The following is a 21,628-nucleotide window of genomic DNA, read 5'->3' on the forward strand; positions in this document are numbered from 1 at the left end:
ATTTTTTTGAACCAAAAAAAAAGGTAGTTTTCCAAAGTGATTCTGCCAAGTATACACTCTTCATGCAGACATCGGCAACAATTAAGAGTATGTTAATGTGGTCACCGTGCTTTATGCATTGTTTCCCGATAAAACAAAGACTACATATGAAATTTTATTTCAGATGATAAAAAGCCAAGTGAAAGAATGAAAGCCCACACATATTTCGATTGATTTCGAGGTAGGTGCCATTTTGGCAATAAGAAATTTATTTCCAGATGTCAAAATTGTTGGATGTTATTTTCTTTTTAGTCGTAGTTTATGGCGAAAATCTAATCACCTTGCTTTGCCAGTATTCAATGATTATTTTGTTAAAACGTGGCTTGAGCATGATGTTCTTTCCAAAACATGGAATTTATACAAACGATTTGACAGAACAAATAATATGGTGGAGTCGTGGTATGCACGAATAAAAAAAATATTCCCGAAAATCCGAATATTGCCCAATTTCTGGGGGGAGGGGGAATACAAAAAGATGCGAACTTCTCTAAGGCAAAGTAAATGTCATAGGCAATTTAAGCATCTTAAAAAGAAAACCAGAAACAGTAGAATTCAACCGAAGAATAAAAAATATTGTTCAGGACCTAGAATGTAAAAAATCATTTAAAAAATCCAGATGTTAAAATTGTTGGATGTTATTTTCATTTTAGTCGTAGTTTATCGCGAAAATCTAAACATCTTGGACTTAATAAAAAAAAAACGGTGTGTAATCCACGTTAAACTGTGCACACAATTGGCACACTTGCCGCCAAACTTGTTAGACGAAGGGTGTCTGTATAAAATGGAAGAAATTTTAATAAGTGCTCAAGTCACAGCAATCAATGATTATTTTGTTAAAACGTGGCTTGAGCATGATGTTCTTTCCAAAACCTGGAATTTATACAAACAATTTGACAGAACAAATAATATGGTGGAGTCGTGGAATGCACGAATAAAAAAATATTCCCGAAAATCCCAATATTGCCCAATTTCTGGGAGGGAATACAAAAAGATGCGAACTTCTCTACGGCAAAGTAAATGTCATAGGCAACTTAAGCATCTTAAAAAGAAAACCAGACACAGTAGAATTCAATCGAAGAATACAAAATGTTGTTCAGGACCTAAAATGTAAAAAATATAATAATTATTTCATCAGTAAGAAATACATAGAGCACGAATGAAACGCGCGTCAGGGCGCCACGCCAGTGACGTCCGTCATCAGTGCCTTTTAATAGACTTTTTGTGAATATAAGAGATATGAACAGTAGCGATGCGGCGAGAAGTGCTAGTCAACCTTCTGTATCGCTAGATACTATGGAGCGATGCCCGCACTGTACCCTGGCACGGTACTTTAAAGGTAAGCGGAGTCTGAATATCCACATCGGAAAAATACAAAGACCCCAAAGTTTTTCACAACCTCCAAATTTAAACACCTTTCAACCTGCCCCACAGTTACACACAGTACCAAATAATGTTCCCATTTGGCAAAAGCTTTAAAAATTAAAACAACTCTGTTCCCATTTTAAAGCGGGTTCCCCGTGATGCGAGGCCATTAAAAAAATCTTTGACATCCCAAATAAAAGAAAATTGAAATATTTCGGCATCAAATTGATTCTAAATTACCGGCACAATGGAAGGGGTATAGCCAATTTAATTAATTCAAAGTTAGGTGAAGGTGACATCAGAGGTGCAGCCAGAATACTTTTCAGCAGCGATGTTGTGGCGCCATGCTCTCCGGATAAGGATGGCGGTATTCGTCCCATTGCCGTGGGAACAACATATCGCCGTATGGCACCTAAAATCTGTTGTAAATCAGTGAGAAACTTTCGAACAAATTTCAGCCCCTGCAGATAGGATACGCTTCCAAAGAGGGTTGCGAGGCTGCCATACATGCTTTGTCAGCCTACCGAAATTGTGGCAATGGAGATGTCATCCTGAAGGTTGACATCAAAAATGCATTTAATTCTGTCAACCGGGACTCATTGCTGGCTGAAGCACAAAAAGAAGTACCCAAAATGTACAGTTTTCTTCAGTATTATATCAAAGACAACCTATTGGAATCCGCAGTTGCTTGCCAACAGGGTGATCCCTTCGGGTCAGTAATTTTCAGCCTCGCAATTCCCCCAATCATTCGAGAGCTAAATTCAAAATACAACTTTTTGTAATGACCGGGGTTCTAGGTGGCTGGATGTTGGAAAACAAAGGAAAGTCCCACAACAAATGTATCAAAATAATAATGAAATACTCCTGACTGATGATGGAGAAATACTCCTATGTATAGTTTACATAGGAGTTCACAAATACATCTTCTTATATGAGAACAACCGACGATCGGCTAAGAGGACATCATCATCACTTATTACGAAAATTTATACAGAGCTTTCGAACTAGTGAATTTTCAACCGATTCCGGGTTTGGGATACATCTTTGTTCTTTTCACATACACGATACATTTTTGGTATCAGGAATCTGGAATCGGGTGGTAGTACTTAAGAAAATCGACCCACTGATCGAAAATCCCTATTTCAATCTCTCAGGACTCACTGTGTTATTGTGGTTAAAAATTTACGCTACATCACAGAACCAAATTTTACTGTTTGTAATATTTCATGCGAATTTAGAAAGATTTCGGCGCGAACACGAGACCCAAAAATGGAGGAAAAAACGTTGAAGCATCAGATTAACAGCTTAGCAAAATTACGGTTAGATGGGATTTTAATCTTTTCACTTCATTTTGTTCATAAAAGGATTAAATTATTACGTACCTGTTTTAACTATAGTTTATTTATCTATCTGTACATACTCTAACTTCACTCGCTTTTTATATGTAAAGAGAACTTTATTTATTTCACTAAAGATATAATATTGCAAAAAGCTTTGAATGTTGCTTCTTTCTGAAAGTTATTTTATTTAAACTTATTAGTTAATTCACGAAACAGTCTAATTATACTCCGTAAAATGATTAATTGCATATGCATATGTCAATTTAAAATTCTGAATCAGATTATCACAAACGAGCTAGTCAGGCTGCTACTCAGCGGTTGCTTACAGCATAAAAACAGATTCCGGTGAGCTGTAGATGACAAGTCACGTGTTATGTCCACGCATGAAAGTTTATTTATGTTTGTTTACTGCATCCTCACGTGTTTATTGTGTGATGCCTCCCGATAGTTACAAACAGTATTTATATATTACCCGGTAAAGCGGAGATGAGAGAGCGCAATTAAATCTTAAGTTCACGAACCAACGCATCGCATAGGAAACACGGATTTTATACAACGTTGAAAAATATTTGGAAACATTTAAGAAACACATCTGGAATTGGCAGTGTCTCCCGAAAGCAAATCGAGAAGACTTTGAAATGTAAAAATAAATGAATAGTTAAATTCAAACATGTGTTGCTTTCAACCAACTTAGCGAAATAATTAGTTACTTTTCCTACATAAATGTAAAATGTTAAAAAAAAACACCACTCAATGTAGACGAATCTGTGATTTTATTTTTATTTGAAAGCTCCTCCATGTTTGCCAAGGAGATCTTCAGAGTGAATGTGATCATAATTAATTTATTATGTGTAATTAATTTAATCGGGTCATTCCAATTGAATTAACACGAAATTAATAAAAACTTTAAATAGAAATTAAAAGCAGTCAGGTAATTTTGTGAATTGCGTAATTTAATTTTACACAGAATTTAAATTATAAACTACATTCAATAGTGCTTAATTATTGACATCGAATTTCCAATCGCAAAATACAGAGAAATGTGCGTCAAATCAAATTACGGTACATTTGATTTGAATATATTGTTGAAATTAATCGTCCTTCTTTGCTAAAAGCGTGTAGTAGCTGTACGAGCCTTTCAGAATCTGAAATCAAAATTGTCTAAATTATTTTATGAAAAAAAAAAACTTAATACAATCGGTAAATACATTCAATGTTGATTAGCGACTGCATAATGATAACAGACGGATAACTTTATCATCTGTCTTTAACCTAGAAAAGTATTGCATTAATCTTGTCTTAAACCTCATTATTGTTTTGAACAACACTGAAAATCTAATAAATTGTAAAATACTTAAGTTCTTAGGATTATCTCAAAATTGCACGGGTTTTCTATTCACATTTCTGAATACAGGTGGTTCATTTCACTCACAAAGAATAGAAGTACCTCTTCACAATCTTTTGTACTTTAAAATGCTACTTTATCTTTTTACTGTATCAAAAGAACTTTTACAAAAGAAGCTACGTTGAAAAGTAGCTGAGAAATGCCAATTTTCTCAACGTCTTAGAAATCTTGTAACTAGAAAACAATCTTAGCTCATAAGTTTAATGTTACTGCCTCGTTGGTCTAGCAGTAGCAAACGAGACTGCAGTGCTTGAGGTCTTGGGTTAGATTCCCGGAACGGGCCGAAATCACTTTGTGGGTTTTAGAAACTTTCAAAAAGCTCGTAGTCTGGAAATGGTGATTAATGCACTCGTGCATCAGAGTGCTAGTAATGTCGGTCCTACACCCGATCTCTCCCCGGTCGTGTTGGATTACTGTCCCATCGGGATATGACCGTGTGACGTACCTGTGTCTACGCAAATGCTTGTGCACTATAATTATGTCCTGCGCAGCTGGCTGACGTCCTTATATGGAATCAGCCACCGTGGCTGAAATCGGTCTTGGACGCTTTGAGGTAAAATTTAAAGAAGAACAAAATAACTTACAGCGACAAAAGTAGCCATGTTGAGTAAAGTGAATGGCCCAGCAGTGAATATGATAGGTCTGCGTAGTTGCCCTCCTAGCAGGAGCAAACTTCTACGAATGCGCACGTTTTGAGACCACCAAGCGCTGCTGTATACTCCATCATCAACTTTATTACTCTGTGAAGAAATAATAATATTTTAAACATATTCAAACTGAAACATTTTTAAGGTAAAACATTATAGTACCTACATTTTGTAGGTACAAAATAATATTTTTAACAATAGACGCACTAATAGTTTGAGCATTATGAATGAAAATACAATACCGATTACTAAAGTATTTTTTTGTGAATTTTAGAATTATAGGCACTTAAGACATCTTCAATTAAGACAAAATCTGTGTTACTTTATATATTACACAAACACGTAAGATTGCGATTGTACATTAAGGAAATTGCTATCGTAGTATCTACGTAGGAAAACATGAAATAGGATACCTTCTTCAATATTTGCAGTTCATGGAGACATCGCCTTAAGACGTTTAATATTACTTGACTTTCGACTTAATTCTGTCTTTAACGCTTTTTAACAATAGACTCTCAAATAAAACAAAAGAACTAAACATTAATTAAAAACACAGAAATTGCGGAAAATTTGAAGTGCATTATAAATAAATAATGACCGCTCAGCAGTTGAAAAGTGAATCAAAGCAGGTTACGAATTCACGTCCCGTAAGACCTTTATAAACTTGTTTCATATACCAGTAGTTTAAATTATGAATGTGACATTTCAAATTTCATTGAAAACTGCAGCGAAAAGCGACGCTAATCTATTCAAATTAGCTTACAACCTCTCTAACTTCCTTTTATGACTTTGCAGCAACATTTTCTCTTATATCGCCCGTAAATTGGTGACAGAACGTCGGAAAAACTGTTGAATTATATCCTGTAATACAACAGTTTTTTCAAAAGATGGATTCCATATACATTTGGATTTGTAAGGCGATGTTTCACACTGCCCCGCAACATCCTGCATATTGCGTGTCGACGCACCTACGCGCGTTCCTACGGGAGTGCAGATCTGCATCATCGAGCGAGTTTTTTGCGCGCGCGTAGGTGCTTTTTGTAGATTCACGCACGGCGGCTCTCATTTATTCGCCGTTTTTTGTGGTGGTCGTGCAGTACTGAGCATCAAGATAGTTTTGATAAAAATGGTTAATAGTGTGGAACTCATTGAGGACGCTGCCATTATACTAACTGCTTGGTTTTTGTACGGTCAAATTAAAAGAAATCGTGCCTATAAAAGATACTGGGTACAACCTTATTTACAAACAAGATCTTTAAATGGGTCATTTGTTCAAAATTATTGGGACCTTAGAAAATATGAAGAGAAATTCTTCAACTACACGCGTATGTCAACAACATCTTTTGATTATTTTTGCTCAGCAAAATTTGAACACGTATTAGTGGAAGAGATACAAATTTTTGTCTTTGTATTACGCCAGAAGAGAAGCTTTGGGTAACATTTCGAATATAAATCGATCGTTATCGGGATCCATTTATCCATTTTCAAACACACAACGTCACGTCCGTTACATGCCAATATTATTTAGACAGTTTTGCTGTGTAAATTGAACATGTAATAACGTGAGATTTGAATTTGAGATAGGTACCAAATAGTATTATTTTCACGAGACCAAACAAATAAACTACATAATTAGTTTCAGCATTTATAGTATCGTAGTTGTTTGTTCACCCAATTTTATTACGCAATAAAAAAAAACTCATAGGTAGGATATCTGATAAAATACAAAACAAAAACACCTATGTTATGTCATTGTTGCCAGAAATTCAGGCAACGTCATGAAAATAACGCGGCACGATTCAATATGAACACTTAGAGCATTTAATCCTATGGAGACGCCATCGCCGTGCCTTCCACTCTATCAGGGATTGCATAGGTATACATGTAGTAGATATTACTAAAGGCCGCCAATCATGACTGTATCACGGAATCTCGAAGTTCAAAACACCGATGTACGGTAGCCATAAAGTACACAAGATCGATGCACGTGACTTAGAATGTACGCTATATCGAAGTACTATATTGCGAATGTTCATGATACCGATGTACGGAATATCGAAAGTTTTTTATGTCGAAGTACGTGATTTCGATTGTTCTGAATCCCGATGTACGAAATATCGAAAGTTTGTTATGACGAAGTACGTGATTGCGATTGTTCTGTATACCGATGTATGGAATTTCGAAAGTTCGTGATGACGAAGTACTTAATATCGAAGGGTTTAAAATCACGGAGTGAGCGTTAGTCAGAAATATCAATAGGGAATGTTTTCCATCGTAATGGATACACTTGGTGCCCGATTCATTGTGATTCATTTCCAATAAAAAAAATGCTTTGCATTAATGAAGGTCAGGTACAGCTGACTAGTCGTTATAAGTGTCGTAATTGGATATACCTAATTCTCCTTGATGATATAATTACTGTAAACAGCGAGAAAGAGCAAAAACATTGTGAAATAAAGATCTCGTGGATTTAGATAGTATAATATCAAATAAAGTAGATTCAAGTCACGAGAATAAAGGGCTTTTTCTTTTCTTACTTTAATAGTTTGGAATCAATACATTAGTTGATACTTTTACCGATTCTTCTGACATTCCTAAAAAATATATAGTCACAACACTAGCTATGCGAACGCATCGATGTAAAATTGTATTTTGTTACCTGACTAACTCTACATTTAGATTATAATGATATATTATTTTTATTTTAAATGCAATTATAGAGAATAGTGATCAAAACTAAATAAAGTAAAAAAATTAAATTAAAATGGAGCGAAAGTAAAACCTCCATAATTCATAAACATTAAAGAGAATTGTTTTTTTTATTATCTGTCATAAATATGACATTTCACTAAAGAAGCTGTCATTATAATTATTATTACCCTGTTTTGTAACATTGAATAAAAATGCAAGTTCCCTGCGAGTTTGTGAAGTCGCGTAAAAACAAAGATTTGTTGTTAAAAGATGGATTTTTGTACAATTTGAATAAAAAATGCGATATAACATTCTACTGGAGTTGTATTAAAAAAATATCCTCCAGTTGTGGTGCCACATTAATAACAAAAATGGTTGGCGATTCTCACTACATTGAAAAATCAAATTGTATTCGTCACCAACACGAACCGGACCAGGATATTGCTATGGCACATGTAGCAAGGGCTTCATTAAAAAGAAGAGCCGGGCACAGTTTCGACCAACCTGGTCAAATCATTCAAAAAACTTTGCAAGAAATACCCACTACTTCTGCTCCATACATGCCCTCAAAAGAAGCTATGCGCATGGTTATCCACAGAGAGAGGACGCGCAATGAGCCCAGTCTACCTAAGACCTTAAAAAACTTCAATGTTCCAGATGTGTATACGAAAATTGAAGATGAACAATTTTTAATTGGGCACTTCATAGACGAAAATGACGTTATTCTCGTTTTCAGCACAAAACAAAAAATTTACGCCTTTTACATACGTCAAAATTTTGGGTAATGGACGGCACATTCCAATGTTGCCCAAAATTGTTTTATCAGTTATATTCGATTCATGGCCAGGTTGGACAAAGTGATGCCCAACAAATCCTACCTCTAGTTTATGGATTAATGTCAAACAAAAGTCAGCGGTCATACACATTGTTTTTGGAAATTATTGTTAGATACACTTATAATAATTTAAATCTTGATATGAGCCCAAAATTTATTATAACAGACTTTGAGTTGGCTGCAATAAAAGCTTGTGCCGGTGTCTTTCCAGATGCAAAACACAAATGTTGTTTTTTTCATTTGTCGCAAAATATTTATAAACATATTCAGCAAGAAGGTTTGGCCACGACAAAATACACGGGCGATAGTGAGTATGCTCATAAAATGCGGCACTTAGCGACACTGGCTTACTTAGATCCTTCTGAGATACCTGAAGCATTTGAGTTTATTCGGGATGAAATCATTCCTGATGATGCTGGGAAGGTCACAGATTGGTTTTTTAAACATTATATTGGGGGTACGTATGAACGCGATTCAAGTGCTGCCCTTAAGCTGAAAAGGTCGCCTCCCAGATTCCCCCCTCGGATTTGGTCCGTTTTGGATTGCGTTATTGAAGAAATTCCCACAACTCAAAACACTATAGAATGTTGGCACAACCGTTGGAACAGTCTTCTTAATAGAAAAAAAATGAATATATATAAAACGCTACAGGAAATAATTAAGGAGCAAAAAAATACAGCAATGGAAATAGAAAGAATATTGGCAAATATAAAAAAAAAGAAAAGAAATGGCTCCAAAGTAATAAAAAAGATAAAAGAACATATGTTGAAGAAAGAAACAATGAATTTGAAAGATTACTCAAGCGGTCTCGCGTACATAATTTATTTGAAAACTTAATTTTTTATTATTTTTTATTCCGATTGTGCAGAAAAACTGTTTAGTTTGATTTATGTTGGTTGTTATTTTTTAAAATTTATTAAACTATGATTAAAAATTGATTTGGGTATTTTTTTGAAAGGATACATAAAGGACAATGGCCAAGTTGTATGGAATTTGGTACCCACTCCTATAGAAACTCTTTAATGTTTATGAATTATGGAGGTTTTACTTTCGCTCCATTTTAATTTAATTTTTTTACTTTATTTAGTTTTGATCACTATTCTCTATAATTGCATTTAAAATAAAAATAATATATCATTATAATCTAAATGTAGAGTTAGTCAGGTAACAAAATACAATTTTACATCGATGCGTTCGCATAGCTAGTGTTGTGACTATATATTTTTTAGGAATGTCAGAAGAATCGGTAAAAGTATCAACTAATGTATTGATTCCAAACTATTAAAGTAAGAAAAGAAAAAGCCCTTTATTCTCGTGACTTGAATCTACTTTATTTGATATTATACTATCTAAATCCACGAGATCTTTATTTCACAATGTTTTTGCTCTTTCTCGCTGTTTACAGTAATTATATCATCAAGGAGAATTAGGTATATCCAATTACGACACTTATAACGACTAGTCAGCTGTACCTGACCTTCATTAATGCAAAGCATTTTTTTTATTGGAAATGAATCACAATGAATCGGGCACCAAGTGTATCCATTACGATGGAAAACATTCCCTATTGATATTTCTGACTAACGCTCACTCCGTGATTTTAAACCCTTCGATATTAAGTACTTCGTCATCACGAACTTTCGAAATTCCATACATCGGTATACAGAACAATCGCAATCACGTACTTCGTCATAACAAACTTTCGATATTTCGTACATCGGGATTCAGAACAATCGAAATCACGTACTTCGACATAAAAAACTTTCGATATTCCGTACATCGGTATCATGAACATTCGCAATATAGTACTTCGATATAGCGTACATTCTAAGTCACGTGCATCGATCTTGTGTACTTTATGGCTACCGTACATCGGTGTTTTGAACTTCGAGATTCCGTGATACAGTCGCCAATCATACTCCTATGTTGTGTGCGTAAAAGTTTACTTGTGTCTGTCAATTTTGTCGTGTGCGTGAATAAGAACGATGCCATCGATCGAGTATGATAACGATGCTATGGATATCGAACGAAAATGCTTTTTTCCGTTTAGAGATTTAAGCTGATTGTTGATCCAGTTGGTTATCTGTTCAAAGTACGAACCACATCAGCATGTGAGTGACAAGTTTATTACATTGCTATATCCACTAACCATGTACAGTACATCGTTGCTATGCCAACAATATAAAAATAGTTGCGCTATGAGGGCCATGAGATATTCCGCAATCCAAATACGCTGCATATTGCCCGTACCTTCCTGGAAAATTGGAAAAATATAACAATAATTATTATTCGAGACGAAAGAAAAATAAGTTTTAGGCTATATAATCGAACTTTATAAAGACATGCCGTATCTATGGAACAAAAACGATGAAAATTACACGAACAAAAATATAAGAGGTGAAGGTTTCGAAGTGTTTCTCAACATATACAAAAAAATCGATAAGAATGCTACAGTAAAAACGTCTGAAGTCTGCCGATTCTAAAACATTCATTATAAATATTCCTTGACCTACGTCTTTCTTTTTTTTCCTTTGTTTTGATGGACCCAATGGCCACAGCCACGGCGAGGCCAATTTTAACTAAGGGGATCCTTCCTATTTTACAGTTTGGGTACGGAAAACTAAATTTAGGTATGTACCACTCAACCACTCTAAAAAAGTGAGTTTAAAAACTCAACTCAACATAGGAGGGGATTGTCATTTTTTTAAATGAACCGTGTCACGGTGCGCCCTTTCAAATTGGAACTTTCATTTTTTCTTTTCACTCTTGACGCTTCGGCAGACATTTTGTCGGATAAAATACTTTGAGTTATTATTAAAAGTGTTTGCACAATTTCGTTCGGTTTTTGTTCCCCAAATGCAAAGCAAGTTATACGACGTAGATTTTAAGAGCTCGAAAATAAAAAGTGACAGGGACAAAGCAAAACGAAGAACATGCAGCGGCATTATATTTTATGAAAGAGATTAAGATTGATGAAAATAGATTAACTTTTGATAACTAGTAAAGACATACCGTTGTTAACTGTACAGCACTCGCACATATCATTAGAGAGCAGATAATTACATACAAAAACAAAACTGGAGAAAGTAATGAATTTAGTACCGACGAAAATCTGAAACAAACACCAGTATTTTAAGACATTCTGAAGTTAGCACTGTGACAAAAAAAACTATATATTGTTCTACTGCTTTCACGTTGATTTGTTAGCAAAAATGACTAAATATATGATGTCTTCAAACTACTTACTTCACCATATAATAATGATGCAAATGACACTCCGTAATCCTCTTCACAGCTTCATCATAATCAACTAGCTCATTACCATCACCAAACAGTCGTTCGCAATTAACAGATAATACCTTCAACTGTCCAGTGAAAAACGTCATTATTACTACAGCGGTAGAGTCGAAATTTGCGACCACTGTGCCTCCGTAGAAACAAGCCAACATCTGGTACAAAGTGGCTCCGCAAAAACCCAAGCCTCTGGACCTATCAAATGGAGTCCAAGAGCTCATTATCTCTGGATATGGTGCAGAACCATTTTTTATACTCTCCTGGTAATTTGGGGATGATAAGTAAATGAAAAGGGGTGCTAAGATAACGGTGACAACAGTTGCAGTTACCAAAGCCCAATAAAGATATGTGACCCTTCGCGCATATTTTACGTAGTCAGAAATTATTTTGTTCACTACAGGGTCGTTTTTCGACAGTTGGGACCTTTCTAACTCAGATACATAGTCAATGAGCTCCTTCCAGGAATTTTGCCACAGCATCAAATTGCAGGCTTTAAAAACGCAAACGGTACTGAGCATAGTTAATGACAGATTCCTCATAGCCATTTCTAAGTTTTTCCTAATAATCCAAAGTTCCACATATTGGGATACAACAAATAGGAATGCTATAAAATGCACCAAGTTGTACAGAAAGTGTTTGACTCGATCTTTTTGCCATAATCCTCCGTATCGGAGAGCCAATACAGTTGGCCCTAATAATGGATTATTTGGGTCTTCTAAACGATCCAGGAATTTTAACACCATTTTGGAGTTAGTTGTTCTAGTTCTGGTTAATATGAATGTGATTTCTCGTAATATGGAAACTGACGCAATACCTTTTTATATAAATGTTAACTTAATTAGCTTAACTAGTACGATCCAGCGGCGCGTGTTATTTATATTTGGATTTTGTACAAACTTTAGTTTTTTTTTTTATGTTTTGCATTTTTATTTCCCAAAGCTTTCTACACTGACCTCCATATTTCAGAAGTTGACAGTCCCGACCGACGTATAGCGACACAGTTTTTATCTCGAAATGTACAGAATGAATGAACCCAACTACTATGAATGCAGATTCTGGACGAGTTTTAATCAAGTCTTTTGTGTGAAATCCTAGCTGTGTGTATGTCATTAAGAGCCTCAGTGCTGTTGCCATTCGGTAATTGAGTTTTGTCAAATTTCTTATTTTTCATTTTTTAATTATTCGTTGTTTTGGCTGGATAATAATCGACTGTCGTCGAAATCAAATCACAGGACAAAGTACTGCAATTAGGTATGTCAAGAAAAAAATATGAATATAATCTTGTGTCTAAAAAAATATAATTAAAAAAGCTTTAAATAATTAGGGAGAATAATGGCTCGGGTTCGCATGATGATCTGAATAGACAAAGTTTATGCTATTCAGATAACTAATAAGTCATAGGAGTAGTTAGTGATGTTAAATTTTTCATTTTGGAACTCAAACTTGTAAAACATGATAGGAACTTAATCTATTAGCTTAAGTTGATATATCCTCAAGAGAAAAGGAAGCTTTTGTTTAAGAATTTGTTTGTGTAGGTTTTTGATCTCCTACAGTAAAAGTAATATAATTTCCTTCAAGGTGCATTATAGTGAATTGCACCTGATGGAGTTTTATATTACTTTGGGAAAAGTAAAATTTCAGGACACTATTTTTTTTGATGTTTAGATGCATTTCATTAAACACTATTTATTACAAACAGACAGCCAAAGTAACAAATGGATAAGTTGCGAGCCATGGGCGGACAGATGTCTTAGTATTCAAAAACAAATTAGTGCTTTGCATAACAAACAAAGCAGCCTATCCATTAAATGAGCAATTTTTTACACTGTGACAAGTGCCTATTACGGTCAGTAAATTGAACTGTTTTTGCAAATAGGCCAGCGTAATTGTGGACTTAAAGCTGTCAAGTTTGACAGAGTAACAGTAGTTGCAGTAAATACAAGGGCAAAAAGTACAAAATTATTCCTGTTGTTTTATTTTCTTTTATGAAACTCCGCATGATAATATGATGTGATTAGTAAGCGCAATTGACATGCACTATAAAAATATTGGTTATTATTAAACCTTCCTTAAAACACACACACGTTTGATTAAATGTTTATAAATAACACCATGTATTTTTAAAGACGTACGTTTTTTTCTGGAACGCTATAAGTACACACCAACATAAATAATTATAGTGAAAGATGTACCTAAAGTATTTATTTATTGTCGGCTTTTTATGCTGAAGGAATTTAAAAGTTTAAAACGTTATTAGTATGTTATTAACTAATTTCAAATAGTCGAAACGCCCTGACCATGGGACCGAGTTCACAGATGAGCATTGCCATTCAACGTCGTAATGCACCAGTCTTCTGGGCACGTTTCCGGAGGACAGTGATGTGGAGGAATACTTTCGACGCCTAATCAATGTCCTTTTATATATGTTTTGTACTTAAATAGTATTTTATTCTTAGAATATAGTGTAAATATTATTATTTAAATTAAATTCTATAAATCTTAAAAAAAAAAATAACTCTCGACCTAAAGTAGGTAATATAAGGTACATTTTAGGGATCAATATCATTTCAAGCCAGCGAGTCAATAATTTTGTTTGTATCAGCACGCAATTGTTGGTTTATTGACTTTTACACATCAAACAAAATTCCATTAAATTGAATGAAATCTTCAATTAAAAACATTTTACAAAAGTTTTTCCTTTTTAACGTAATTCCACGGGATCATAAATAAAACCAAAAGAAGCAATAAAATATTTAATTAAAGCAATTCAAGCGTATTCTAATTAAACAGCATATATTTACTTTGATCTTATTTGATACATAAAACAAACAAACATAATATTATACATGTGTTTGATCATCCTACATCTTTTAGAAAGCACATTAATTACAATTTTGGTCCACTGCTTACACACGAAAGTGCCGCATATTAAATTTGAATATTACAAGCATAATTTAATTAAAATGAAAACAGCGTGAATTATCGTATTTATGGCCAACAAGCCATTTGCCGCGGTTTTGCACTTGTCCCTACGATACTACTGCTCGAAGTCCCCTGTGGCTTTTTTATTTGTTATCATTTCAGTAGTTTTGGCGTGGAAGTGCGATAGAAAGACAGGCAGACAGAGTGACTTTCGCATTTATACTTATAATAATAAAATGAGAATGAACATTACCGGCAAATGTTCTGTTAGAAAATTGAATCGTGAATAACAATCTAACAATCGAAAGTTAATCTTCTTGAATTTGTGAGAAAAGCGTGAAGAAACTATAGGAGCCTTTCATTATCTGAAATGAATAAAATGTTAATTATTTAGTTAAATCGAATAACAACCACAATTGGCATATGATCTCCTGATTCGAGTTACTTCGATCTTGTTATTACGTCATCAAGATTTATTTACGCACAGAAGCTTTACCATATTTTTCAAGTAATTGACATATAAATTGTCATTGTCATTGATAGTTCGTTTGACTTAGACTTTGAAATAAAAGTATATAAAATTGAATAATAGGAACAAAAACAAATACGCACTTCAATGAAAGTAGGTACAGAGAGTGTGGTGTAAGGACCAGCGTCCAACACTAATGGATGATTCAATTTCCCCGCCAATAATATTAGTTGTTTGCGCACTCTTACATCGCTCTTCCACCAGTTGCTATTGTAGATTCCTCCATCTACCACTCTGCTCTGAATGATATGAAAAAAAAAAACAAAAATTAAGAATAAGTGGGTAGTAAGCGTTGCGATACACACAATCATCCATTTATCGTCCTTCAAACTGACAACTTATCATCTAGTTTTTACCACAATTTTAACAGATTTTATTTGTGATTCGATTAAAACGATGCCGTGCGCTGTCATTAGTTTAAAAATTGGTCTGGTAAATGCATAATCTGTAAAAAAGTATTTCATTTAGATACAAAATCCTGGAAATGAAATAGAATACCTGCAGTGTAACTTCGTTGCTGTGCCAGCAGTACAAAAACAGCTGCGAAACTAATCCACAAGTGTACTGAATAACCCACAATTTTTGTGACGCAGTGGCTTCTTTCTAAAACAAATACTTTGCTTTTCATTTTCAAAAATCAATGGAAAAAAATACAAGAAAATCTTTGGAAACTTGTTTGTTTGCAGTACAAAAACATCTGCGAAACTAATCCAAAAGTGTATTGAATAACCCAATTTTTGTGACGCAGGGGCTTCTTTTTAAAGCAAATATACTTTGCTTTTTATTTTCAAAAATCAAAAATACAAGAAAATCTTTGGAAACTTGTTTGTTTGGGTCGTTCGTCGTTTCGCTCCACAAGCGATTGGCACCTCGGTACCAATACGGCTATACCTACGTATTGAAGTGGGTAAATAAAGACAGCTCGGAGCTATGGAGGTGCACTAACAGGAACAAAGCCAAGTGCAACGCCACTATAAAATTTAAGGTAAATCCGAGCACTAAATAAATAAATAGGAGCACCTTGCTACTCCCCTCATCGCTGCCACTGTGGTGAGGCCGTCACCAGCCTCGGAAACCACGGCCTGTCGTGCAGTCATAGTGCGGGCCTTGCGTGGCACGCAAACATCAACGACAGTATATGTCGTGCTCTTGTTGCTGTCGGGGTGCCAGCTGGATGAATTTTTGTTGCTGTTTAGGTTTTTTTTTGTTTTAACAAAAATATTTTTTGTCTGTATTTTTATTGTAAATATAAAAATATTTATTTTAGGTGAATCTTTATGTGATCGTCCATAAAACCGTTCATAACCACGCCCCCAAAGATGAAGCGGAATTAACAATAGAGGAGGAAATGAACATCTGTTCGGAGAAACTGCAGACAAGCATCAATGTATTTTACTTATAATATTTTTGATGAAAATCATGAAAAAGAACTAAGTCTTTTGGCCTCCTGACGATTTTGAGCTGTGAAAATTTTCACAACTACCAGATTTCAGGAAATTAATTTCAGTGGGCCGATTTACCTACAATACTTTCTTCTCATGGTTATCTGGCCCGTGCATTTTAGGCCGAGTTTTCCCAACTGTTAATATACCTTCCCTTGAGTTTCTCCCTAATCCTTTTCAACACAATTCACTCACATTTATACTTCTGCACTCCTGGTAAATGATGTCAATTTTCGTAGCGACTTAATACAAATAAATAATTGGAATTGGCAATATTTGAAATGAGTTAACCAAATGTTGCGAATCGACCTTTGCTTAAGATACCTTGGGCCATTCGCCCCGAATAAAACAAAAACAAAAATTGTGGTGCGAAACGACCCATTAAAAAATTTTGCTTCGTCGCCGCGGTGCTAATCGCTTGTGGGGCGAAACGACGAACGACCCGTTTGTTTGAAGTACAAAAACAGCTGCGAAACTAATCCACAACTGTACTGAGTAACCCACAATTTTTGTGACGCAGTGGCTTCTTTCTAAAACAAACGAATCACGCGCACCTCCCAGACCTGTATTATGCCGCAATATCCTACGCGAAAGACCACTAAAAAGACGACAGGTGAGATTTTTCGAATAAATTATTAGTATATCATAGGCAGTATGAATAATTGTCCATCGTTTTGGGGAAATAATGATAGTCGTTAATAAACACTCATTTTCCAAAAATAAATGTGATTCAGCATCAAAAACTCTTTTTTTTACTTGAGATGAAGAAGATTAGCTTACAGAAGCAAACTGGACCACGCTGCCGCAAATGGTTATGGAACACATCAGCACATATATAAACATGGTAGGAGAGAGCAGGGAGTTGAACAGCAAGAAGTGTCTGCAAATGAAAAAACACCAAATCAAGATTGTACAAGAAGCCATTTTATATCGACCTCAAAATTCTAAAAAGAAATAAGTTGCAATAACTTAAGTACATTAGTATCTAAACTATAACTAAACGTTAATATTTAATCACCGTTCAAGAAAAAAGTGCATCATAAACACTGATAAAGAACTTACTTGAGTATTGCGTTATGATGACGATGACACTCTTTAATTCTTTCTAATACATCTTCGGTCGAAGTAACATCGTCAAATAAGCTTATACATTTATGTCTAAGAATAATCATCTGTCCTTTAAGATAAGACATAATTGCAACAGAGTTCATGTCGTAGGCAGCCAGTACTCCCGAACCTTGGCTACCCATAATCACATGAACGATAATACCTCCGACATAGCCAGGCATCTTCGTGTTATCAAACGGGAACCAGGAGCATAGAATTTGGGGTAATGGTTCAATCCCCATGCGTATCTCCTCGCGGTAAGAATGAGATGACGCATATTTCAACAAAGGAGTTAATATCAAAAGAAAATTTGTTATGAATACCATCACCCAAAACATAAATGTGATTACCCTTGTGTACCTCGTGTAATCTTCCATATGTTTTCTTGTTACGGGATCGTCTTTTTGAATGTGTCGTAATTCCTCCTCAGAAATACCTCGAACGAGCTCCTTCCAATCGCTGTGCCACATGACGCAAGAATAACATTTTGCAAAGCAAATTAAGCTAAGAACTGTCAGTGACATGTTGTTCAAAACTTTGTTGCTGTCATGTCTGACAACATAGAGATCAGTGAATTCGCTTATTACAAAAAGTAATGTTGTAAAATGAAATAAATTGTAAACAATCGTCCTGAACTTACTCCCAATCGGCCAGAGGCCAAATAAATACAGGCCTTTCAATGTCGGTCCTAACAAAGGGTTTTTTGGATCCTCTAACTCCTCGGTGTATTTGACAATTTTTTCCAAAAGCATCGTTGGCTTTTTGCGTTAACGTTGAAAAGGTTAAAATGAAACTGTTCTATTGTGTGGTTTTACTAGCGGTCAATTATTTCAATTGTCCAATTAGCCAAATGGTTGGTATGTTCAACTTCACAAAGTATTTTCCTCATAAAAAGCCTAGTTCAAATTGTTCGCAAATTATCCCTTTTGTTGGGTTCCTTTACTGTCAAAGAAATATGATTATTTTTTAATCAATTAAATTTTCATCGTTGGTTATGACCTCGTTAGACAATTACGCAACTCTAAACATTCTATTTATTTAGTCCTAATTCTTTTCATTCATTTCCTATTTTTTTCTTTTTAATGTGAAATAAAAACTTTCTGCTACGACTGGTTTCGCTGTTGTCCCTCGCAAGAAGAGCTGTCCACTAGTGCCCGTACAAGCAGACCCGAGGAATCAAAGGCTTTAAAAAAGAAAGTGCAGAGGAAGCTTTCCCTTTTTCCCCACTTTCTACTGGATTCGTGCCGAAACGGCGTCTTGATTGTATAGTCCCGAGGCAAGTCATGTAGTGGGTCAGCGCTGAAAACCAGCGCTGTTGTCTCATGCCTGCGTGTGCGAGACACAGCATTATGCTGAGCGTTGCCCCTTTTCACGCATAAGTGACGCAGCTGCAGCGCTTTTCTTTTTTGTTTCACTGTTTGTTTTGTCCATTGTTTTATTTGTTTGTATTTGTGTGTGTGTTTGTTTTCTGCGTCATTTGTGTGTTAAATAAATGGTTTTTCTTTCTTTTCTTTCTTCTTTCTTTCTGGCCGGCCAGCAACGAGAGCCCCGTAGTTGGCAGATCATTCCCCGTCCACTTCCCACTTCCCAGGTAAGTTTGCCTTTTTCACTCGTTTAGAGGTCACGGAGTTTCAACGGGGACTTCAACGGTTATTGCTAATCGGTTTAGTTATAAAAAAATATGGGATAAAAAAGAATAACAGAAGCGTATATTTAAATGAGCGACCTACTAACCCGCTCGTCTTCTGTAAAAAACATTAAAAACTTCAGACTATACTTAATAACAAAGCTCGTTTATGTCTCATACAATGAGAAATAATGAGGATTTACTTATTAAATAAATGCACGTGGTAATGGTTGGAGTCCATTAAAATACCGACACTCTAGCCTTTTACTTCCACTCAGGATTTATAAAAGCATAAAATGTGGGAAAAAAGCAAAATTTTCAAGAAACATTATTATAGCCAAATGTAACCCCTGAAAAACTGTGGGAAGCAAATAAATCATATTCATATGAATTTTCCTTTATATAAATGTTAAAAAGCAGATGTTAACACTATACTATTTTTGTGGAAAACTAGTGCCAAAACATTCCAAAACTTCCAAGAATTTCCCATCGGGTTTTGTCACTATGAACCAATTTAACAGTTGATAGAAATCACTTTATTATTTAATGATGTTTATTTTGTTTCGATATTTATTTTTAAATAAATAATGGAAGTGTTGGAAGTACATCAAGTACCCCAACGGTGGATTTTCATATCCCACCTTCCCAACCTTTTCAGGTGAGCGATTGTGCTCTTCAACCACTATAAGAGTCACAGGGTCTCAAATAGGCACTATAATGAGATTGCAGTAAGTATCCTACTTCATAATTTTAAAGAACTTTTACTTATGTACTACCTACGTAAGCTATGATATGGTTGGAAAGCTTACTGGTGTGGAATGGCAGGGCACAAAATATTTCATCGACTTCAAACTTCGTCAACGTTACCGTTTTTTTATGAGGTTGCGAATAATCAGATCTTGTCACTATACGTAGCGGGAGGACCGATAGTGACGCATTTTGACTACCTCCTTGTACCATCTTCCCTTTCGTTGGTAACTCGATGTGCCGCACCAGCACAATAGCATTACCTACAGTGCAATGCCCATTTTCACCAACAATCTCTTAATCTAAGTGAAACTTAGAATAAGGGCTCTCCCAATTTTGACATAAATGACTATGGATAAGGGATACCTAAACTTTGGTGAAAACGAAATTCTTATTAAGTTTTCCGTAAATGCTCTTAGGGGATCCCTTAATTTAGGTATTTGTTGGTGAAAATGGGCATAAGTGTCTCATATCAGGCCTTAATTAAGATCGTGGCATGAGAGCCATTTCTTCTTTTATAAATTACGTTGCACATGCCGTTGCTGACCTTCGGTAGGATTTTAAAATGCACTTTACTGCTGCACGTAGTACAATAAAAGCGTGTTGGCTTCTTAGAAGCTTTAAAACATTTCCTTTTAAGTTAGTTTACCAGTGAAACTGTTCAGGTATTTGGTTTATTCAATCCTTTTTGGATGATTTGTAAAAATTGATTCTGTGTGTTCTATTGAACCATTCTGAAACTAAATTTCTATTTGGAAAAGTAAGTCTAAAATATCAGGAAAAATATAAAACTTTTAACTTTGATGCGTCCAAGACTTACTATACAATACTTGAATTCCATTCACGGAACCATTGCCTCCATTGCTATAGAAATAACTGCAAAATCATTTACGCGATACAACCTTAATTTCACCATTTAGTGTCGATTAGAAATGTGTGAAATATAATTTTACAGTGAGAACGAAAGTAAACTGTATCTAATCAATTTTTAAATAAGGTTGGAGCAAAACAAACTTTTGTTTTAAGCTTTTTTCATTGTTAAATTAATGAAGGAAAAATTAGACTAGCTAAATTAGCCTAGCTATTATCGTAGCTTCTGCAACAAAAATCATTTTTTACTTGCGATGCAAAGATCTGTGGATACCATAGGGGGAGGCCTATGTTCAGCAGTAGACGTCCTATGGCTGAGATTATGATGATGATGCAAAGATGCTTTATTTTTGAACTATCAAACACTTCTAAATTACTTTGACAGCTAATATTTTTCAAAAACTTAATCTGTTAAATTTTTCTTAATAAACAGTTTAATAGGTAATTTCGCGAACTTGACATGGGCTTAGCAAATTGGTTGTTAAAACTTTGCTAAGAGCCGTAATGGATATTGGGCCTTCGTCATTCCCCTAGCGTGTTAAATGTGATTAACATAACGCTGTTTGTATTTTCACTGCGATACTAAATGACATCTAATGGATTTAAGAGCTTTCATAGAATTACAATGTATTGTGTAAAATATATAGCAACGATTCATCGCTGTATGCGAGATTGATAATACCTATCTTTATTAATATTGTAAAACTTGTTGTGTTTTAACTTGTCGAATTGGTATTTTTGTTAACTTGAAGACACGACTTCATATTTACA

The 21,628-nt window shown here is 34.9% G+C and overlaps 2 protein-coding genes across 2 annotated transcripts; both read right to left on the bottom strand.

Annotated features, from left to right (window-relative positions):
• Positions 1-3,686: 3,686 nt before the first annotated feature.
• On the bottom strand, positions 3,687-12,627 carry LOC110371377 (odorant receptor Or2). The gene is made up of 5 exons (XM_021327599.3): positions 11,566-12,627; positions 11,332-11,431; positions 10,469-10,573; positions 4,731-4,886; positions 3,687-3,886 (listed from the first exon to the last, which is right to left on the bottom strand). Exons 1-5 carry the CDS (start codon positions 12,354-12,356, stop codon positions 3,833-3,835), a joined length of 1,206 nt encoding a protein of 401 aa, XP_021183274.2. The 5' UTR covers positions 12,357-12,627; the 3' UTR covers positions 3,687-3,832.
• A 1,762-nt stretch (positions 12,628-14,389) lies between these two features.
• On the bottom strand, positions 14,390-18,869 carry LOC110371376 (odorant receptor Or2). The gene is made up of 5 exons (XM_021327598.2): positions 17,569-18,869; positions 17,287-17,386; positions 15,563-15,667; positions 15,148-15,303; positions 14,390-14,900 (listed from the first exon to the last, which is right to left on the bottom strand). Exons 1-5 carry the CDS (start codon positions 18,363-18,365, stop codon positions 14,844-14,846), a joined length of 1,215 nt encoding a protein of 404 aa, XP_021183273.2. The 5' UTR covers positions 18,366-18,869; the 3' UTR covers positions 14,390-14,843.
• Positions 18,870-21,628: the final 2,759 nt, after the last annotated feature.

The sequence above is a fragment of the Helicoverpa armigera genome, chromosome 23 (genome assembly GCF_030705265.1).
Source record: "Helicoverpa armigera isolate CAAS_96S chromosome 23, ASM3070526v1, whole genome shotgun sequence".
Lineage (NCBI taxonomy): Eukaryota > Metazoa > Arthropoda > Insecta > Lepidoptera > Noctuidae > Helicoverpa > Helicoverpa armigera.